Source organism: Calidris pugnax, unplaced genomic scaffold (genome assembly GCF_001431845.1).
Source record: "Calidris pugnax isolate Ruff unplaced genomic scaffold, ASM143184v1 scaffold125, whole genome shotgun sequence".
Classification (NCBI taxonomy): Eukaryota; Metazoa; Chordata; class Aves; order Charadriiformes; family Scolopacidae; genus Calidris; species Calidris pugnax.
The window spans coordinates 3,742,149-3,749,256 of record NW_015090906.1 but is presented as its reverse complement, the minus strand read 5'-3'; the positions used below and the strand labels follow the sequence as shown (position 1 = coordinate 3,749,256).

Below are 7,108 nucleotides of genomic sequence, written 5' to 3'. Positions count from 1 at the left end.
TGTGACAAAGCTCAGAGCATCACACCCTCCTCAGTTGATGTCTCCTCTGAAGGGTTGGAGGCTACAGGTCCCAGAGACACACAGACTCACCAAGGACAGACAGGACCATCAGGAGACAATGGTTTGTATTTCACCTGGGACAACCTGCATCTTTCTTTTCACACAAACCAGGCAGTGACCCAGCCCGGCACTTCACCGGGCTCTTTGGTGGACATCAACCAACAGACACCTGGTGGTTGAAAGGCTGGTAAGAAACACACTGACCTAAGAAAGGTTTCCGTTTATTCCTAAACTGCCTTAGAAATTAAACATTGTACAAAATGTGCCATTTTTTTTAAAAAAAATAAAGAAGTAACATCACATCATTTAGGATGATTAATCCAACTCATGTACACGGCAACAATGGAAGCACAAAGAATGGAAAAGACTCCAGAAAACCCAACCAGCAATCACCAATTTGTATCTGCACACACTTTGGCTCTGCCAGAGCCCCAGCAGTGACATCCAACCTGGAGTCCACAGGAAGATAAATTGCATAAGGTCATTATTAGGAACCCTGACAAACAGGACGATGGAGGAGCGATGACTTGGGTTCTGCTGTCGCTGACGTGTCACGTTGGTGACAGCACTGAATAAACCAGACCATTCTTAAAAAAATCCAAGGAAATAATCCCTTGGAGCACCATTCCCTTCCCACCTTTCTCCTAATCCTTTCCTTGTTCCTGCAGCCACAACTCAGTTTTGGCTGCGGATTGAGAAGTGGGTTGTTTAAACTCACACCCTCTGCCTGCTTCAAGCAGCTCTTTGCAGGGAACTCTCTCTCTTAGGGAACTCCTAACGTTCTTCAGAAAATAAAATGCTCCAACTTGCAGTTACCTGCTGTATTTTACAAAAGGAAATCCAACCAAATATCATCCCCTGACTTTGATTCAGAATCAGATGAAAATATTTCCACCGATAAGGTTTCCACAAACACTTTATGTAACAAATGCACAGTGATCTTTAAATAAATCCCCTCTTTGCTTGTGGCTAATTTCTATATACATTATGTATACATACATACACACACACACAGTTAAAACCCTGACATGGTAGAGTCTTGTGTCTGCCTGCAAGGTGCCAGAAAGATGGTTTTGGGAACCAAAATCCTCTCTGATCCTGTGATTAGCGCCTCAGGCGAGTTTGGAAATGTCTTCGTACGGGATGTCTTCCACTCGGCGTCCTTTTAGAGGTCCCTGGAGAATAACACAGTAGAAGAAATAAGATCAAAATACAAACTTGGTCATTTGTTGAATTCCCAAGAGGGAATTTAAAATAAGACCTCTAAAGGGTCTGTATGAAATCTCACCACGTTTAGACATTTTTCAATAAAATAAGACCTCTAAAGGGTCTGTATGAAATCTCACCACGTTTAGACATTTTTCAACAAGGTCAAGTGCTGGGACCTGCACTTGGGTCCCACCAACCCCCTGCAGCGCTACAGGCCTGGGGCAGAGTGGCTGGAGCTGCCTGGTGGAAAGGACCTGGAGGTGTTGGTCAACTCTTGGCTAAACATGAGCCAGCAGTGTGCCCAGGTGGCCAAGAAGGCCACCAGCATCCTGGCCTGTATCAGGAACAGTGTGGGGAGTAGGGCTCGGGAGGTGATTGTCCACTTGTGCTCGGCACTGGTGAGGCCCCACCTCAAGTGCTGTGTCCAGTTTTGGGCCCCTCACCACAAAAAAGACATTGAGGTGCTGGAGCGGGTCCAGAGAAGGGCAACGAAGCTGGTGAGGGGTCTGGAGCACAAGTCTTATGAGGAGAGGCTGAGGGAGCTGGGGGTGTTCAGCCTGGAGAAGAGGAGGCTGAGGGGAGACCTTATTGCTCTCTACAACTCCCTGAAAGGAGGGTGTAGAGAGGTGGGGGTCGGTCTCTTCTCCCAAGTCACAGGTGACAGGACAAGAGGAAACAGCCTCAAGTTGCACCAGGGGAGGTTCAGGTTGGATACGAGGAACAATTCTGACACTGAAAGGGTTACTGCACATTGGAATGGGCTGCCCAGGGAAGGGGTTGAGGCACCATCCCTGGAGGTGTTCAAAAGACAGGTTGACGTCGTGCTCAGTGACACGGTTTAGTGGTGGTTTTTATCAGAGTCAGGTTGATGGTTGGACTGGATGACCTTAGAAGTCTCTTCCAACCTCGACAATTCTACGATTCTGTGATTTTTCAAGAAGCTCAGCCAAAGTGACCAGCACCGGAAGTCACAGCCATTAGTGTTTTACTCAGTGTCACAGACAATAAAAGCCACCAGAGGCCGTACACAGCAGAACGCAGGTCCCAAAAAAACTGTAGGTGTGGGATTTGCTCATGTCACATTGTTTCCTCTTTCCTTATTTTCAACCTGACCAGAGAATGTGACGGGGCCTCAACGCTGTCCCAGAACTTTCAGGATACTTTTGGCATTAAAGTCCTTGCAATTTTGGCGCAAACGTAAGCAGCTGTTTTGAATTAATTCTCTATGAACTTGTAAGTAGTACAAGATTTAATTTTGAATACAAACTTCTTATATGTAAAAATCATAGAATAGAATCATAGAATGGTTTGGGTTGGAAGGGACCTCAAAGATCACCTAGTTCCAACCCCCTGCCATGGGCAGGGACACCTCCCACCAGACCAGGTTGCTCAAAGCCCCATCCAGCCTGGCCTTGAACCCCTCCAGGGATGGGGCATCCACAGCTTCTCTGATCAACCTCTTCCAGTGTCTCACCACCCTCATAGTAAAGAATGAGGTGCTCCAGCCCTCGGATCATCTTTGTGGCCCTCCACCAGACCCATTCCAACAGGTCCATGTCCTAGTCACCCTAAAATTAATATGAAAATTCTCACAGACTTCACTGTTTTCTAGGAGTAGCTTCACCCATTTTTAATTTATAGACTCAGAGTTCATGCAGGAAGAGGAAATCTTAACCCCTACAAGCACCAGAAGTGGAGAAAAACTACATTCACTTTCCAAGACCAACGTTATCACGATGCTTAGCTCCAAACAAAGCTCCTTCTGTGCTTAGGACACCTGCACTGTTGCTTCTCAAGCAAATTCTCCAGAATCCAATATGGGCTGAGTTCATAGAATCATAAAAAAGGTTTGGGTTGGAAGGGACCTCAAAGATCACTGAGTTCCAACCCCCCTGCCATGGGCAGGGACACCTCCCACCAGACCAGGTTGCCCCATCCAGCCTGGTCTTGAGTTTCCACAGCCCTTCTTTGCATGGGATCCTAACAGGGTCTCCCTCCTTCAAGTTGCTTTTAAAACAATCTGACTTTGAGCCAACACCTTTCCTACTGCATCAATGTGTTTAAAGATTGGTTTTGCAGAGGAGAACAAAGAAGTAGCTGCACAGACATGATGAAATGGCCTAATTTTAGCCCAGAGGAAGGTGATATTAAAAAAAACAAACACACAAACAAACAAACCCCGAAACAAAAAAAACAACTATAATTGTTAGCCATGAACAAGACAAAAAATAAGCACAAAAAGCCTTCAGCCTGGAATAGGCAGGAGAAAATTCACCTCCTTGCATATCTCACATTTTTTACCTCCCCACAAAGCAGTACAACAGCAGCCACGTTCAAAATAAACACACAAAACGTTTTGGAAGTCTCTTTCAAGTTCAAAACTTGCTAAATACAGCGTCCTGGCCTCTTTGTAAAGGCAAACAGCAGAGCATTAGTCGGCAATGGGGAATACGTGGCTGTTTTCCTCCAGGTTGAGAACAGGCAGGAAGGGAGACCACAGCATTTGGCACACCTGAAATCCCACCTGTACGACAGAATTAATGACACCATCTTTCCTCCTGAAAGCTCTCCAGTGAACAGATGAAAAGCTCTCTATGCAAACGAGATCGTGCAGGGCTTGATACTTACAGAGTCGATGATTATCGTCGCTGAAAACCTCTTTTCGTTGATCGATTCCAGGATGCCTTCGTTTCCCCTGTAGCCACCATTTAACACCATCACTTTCTTGCCTGAAATGACAGACAGGAAACCAGTTACACAATGGGGCTCCTAATTTCTTTTGATGGGGTTGTGTTCGACTCCACCCACAGCTGAGGGAGAGGTGGTTTCTCCTGGCAGATCCAGGAGAAACCCCTTTTCAAAGGGCACCCACGTTCACTGCTCCAGGGTATGCTCATATTAGAATCACAGAATCATGGAATGGTTAGAGTTGGAAGGGACTTTAAAGATCATCCAGTTCCAACCCCCCTGCCCTGGGCAGGGACACCTCCCACCAGAGCAGGTTGCTCAAAGCCCCATCCAGCCTGGCCTTGAACCCCTCCAGGGATGGGGCATCCACAGCTTCTCTGGGCAACCGGTCCCAGTGTCTCACCACCCTCACAGGAAAGAATTTCTTCCTAATATTTAATCTAAATCTCCCCTCTTCCAATTTAAAACCACTACCCCTTGTCCTGTCACTACACTTCCTGACAAAGAGTCTCTCGACAAAACCATTAAAAATACATCAAGGAAAGAAGCCAAAGATGTTTCTCACTCGTGGACACGCACTCATGGACACCCTCGACCAGCTCTGCACCAGCTGCAGAGATGCAGAACGTGGTGGGTCTGCTGAAGAATCTGTGAATCCCAAAATCTCTCATCCTGTTTCCCCTTACACTGACATTGTTCTTCTTCGTGCCGCCCTGACCATTCCCCGAAATACCAGTCAGATGCTACACACAAACACTGGTGTGTGCCAGCCAGAGAAACTGGTCGGGCATTGGAATAGGCTGCCCAGGGAGGTGGTGGAGTCACCATCCCTGGATGTGTTTAAGGGATGTTTAGATGGGGTACTGAGGGATATGGTGTAGGGGAGGACTTTGTAGAGTAGGGTAGATGGTTGGACTCAATGATCCCAAGGGTCTCTTCCAACCTCAATGATTCTATGATTCTATGAAATTCCAGCAAACCAAAGAGGAGACGACTTTGCCAAGTGCCCACAGCAATTTGAGACACGACTTTGGAGGGAAGATACGGGATAAATATGACTGAGGGCTCTGTGGGGCTCCCAGAGGTGCCTCCTGGCACCTGAAGAGAGATGTTTTCATCTCATTGAACGAACCAATTCCTAAAGCATTTCTGTCTTCTCAGAAAAGAATCTAATTCTTCCAAGAAGGGACTGTGAAGACTCAAAGCAGAAGCGATGTAGTAATTCCCCAGAAAGTACTGAGAGGATATTTGGTGAATGATCAGGGTAGCTTAGAAAATGCTGAACCAAGAGCAAGATGGCTCTTGTTATGGCATTTTCAAGTGGATGAATTATAGTTTAAAATAACTGAAATGCAAGTTTTGCAGTGACAACAAAACGGCTGTACCTGGTGCTGGTATCACAGTTTCTAGATGCGTCTGATCAAGCTTCAGTTTATCTCCGGAATCAATCATCTTCACAACTGCTGTGTATTTGTCAATCACTTCCTGTTGTGAAAGGCAGAGGCCAATCAGAAAAAGGAAAAAAAAAAAAAAACAACAAAAAAATTCTCTAAATTTACATTTCAGAATTAACACCCTCAGGACCATGGGTCTGCACTTCAGCATTTTCAAAAGCAACGAGGATTTCTGAGCTCTCCTAAAGGCTTTCACAAGCTGCTGCCTGGGCCCACCTTGAAGTTAAAGTTGGATTGAAAGGGTTCCTCTTGAACACCAATAACCAGCCTAAACGACCACTAATTTTCTCAGCCTTGTCTGAAGGTTTTGTCAACCTTTGGGTCAGCTATCCTGACCCAAAATGTGCGCTGGCAGCCACAGAGCCAACCTCATCCTGGGGTGCAACAAAAGCAGTGGTGGCCAGCAGGGTGAGGGAGGTGGTTCTGCCCCTCTGCTCCGCTCTGGTGAGACCCCACCTGGAGTACTGCCTCCAGCTCTGGGCCCTTCAGACCAGGAAGGACATAGACCTGTTGGAAGGAGACCAGAGGAGGCCACGAAGATGATCCAAGGGAACTTTCCATGTTCCAGCTTGTGCCCGTTGCCCCTCAGCCTGTCACTGGAAACCAAGGAAAAGAGTTCAGCGCCATCATCCTTCTGCCCATCCTTTAGATACTTGTAAACATAGATAAGGTCTCCCCTCAGACTTCTCTTCTCCAGGCTAAAGAGCCTGAGCTCTTTGAGCCTTTCCTCATAAGGGAGGTGCTCCAGTCCCTCAATCATCTTTGTTGCCCTACGTTGGACTCTCTTCAGGAGTTCCCTGTCTCTCTTGAACTGGGGAGCCCAGAACTGGACGCAGGATTCCAGTTGTGGCCTCCCCAGTGCAGAGCAGAGGGGGAGAATGACCTCCCTTGACCTGCTGGCCACACTCTTCCCTACACAGCCCAGAATCCCATTGGCCCTCTTGGCAACAAGGCCACATCGCTGGCTCATGGAGAGTTTGTTATCCACCAGGACTCTCAGATCCTTCTCCTCAGAACTGCTTCCCAGCAGGTCCACCCCTAACCTCTACTGGTGCCTGGGGCTCTTCCTCCCCAGGTGCAGGACCCTACATTTGACTGCAAAGCTGGTTAGTCTGAGATTAAAACAAAACTGCACTGCTCTTGGACATCTCACATTGAGGAAGCAGCTGTTCTCCATGCTGGATGCGTTAGCGGGGACAAACCAGGCAGGACAAACCAGTGCTGAAGAAAGAATCACCGAGTAAATAACATTAAACCAATTCAGAGATTCACTCCCAGCCCAGAATAAATCCCAGTAAAGATAAAGTGACATTTCAGCCCCCATCAGTGTTGATTTAAGGGTGAACAACTTGCACAACGAAACAAAACTTCCCAAGTTACCCCATACCAGAGAAGCCCAGGAATTTGCACGCTTTACCTTCACGACTGCCTTCTTCTTGTGGTATTTCTCTCCCAGCTTTTTTGTTACAATTTTTACAACAATTTCCTGGAAGATATGAAAGGAGAAAAGAAAAAAATGAAATGTCGAAATATACAACCAACCACACAATCTAAACTAATTGGGCATTCAGGTCACTCAGGCTGACTCCAACCACAGGCTGTAGAGCACAAGACTCAGCATCCAAGAACTTGACTTTTTCCTGAGTTATTGACTCAAAATAGTATCTCTCAAGACCTTTTTTTTTTAAAAAAAAAAA

The 7,108-nt window shown here is 46.6% G+C and overlaps 1 protein-coding gene across 2 annotated transcripts in view; it reads right to left on the bottom strand.

The window, feature by feature from the left end:
• Nucleotides 1–260: 260 nt before the first annotated feature.
• Nucleotides 261–7,108, bottom strand: part of KIN (Kin17 DNA and RNA binding protein) — a 28,973-nt gene continuing 22,125 nt past the window's right edge. The window contains exons 10-13 of one of the 2 annotated variants that reach the window (XM_014949133.1): nt 6,829–6,897; nt 5,343–5,442; nt 3,898–3,998; nt 261–1,235 (exon numbers count right to left, since the gene is read on the bottom strand). In XM_014949133.1, the coding sequence (XP_014804619.1) occupies nt 1,173–1,235; nt 3,898–3,998; nt 5,343–5,442; nt 6,829–6,897 (333 nt within the window). In that variant the 3' untranslated portion in view covers nt 261–1,172. The remainder of the gene's footprint in view (nt 1,236–3,897; nt 3,999–5,342; nt 5,443–6,828; nt 6,898–7,108) is intronic. The other variant, XM_014949134.1, reaches the window with a different exon arrangement.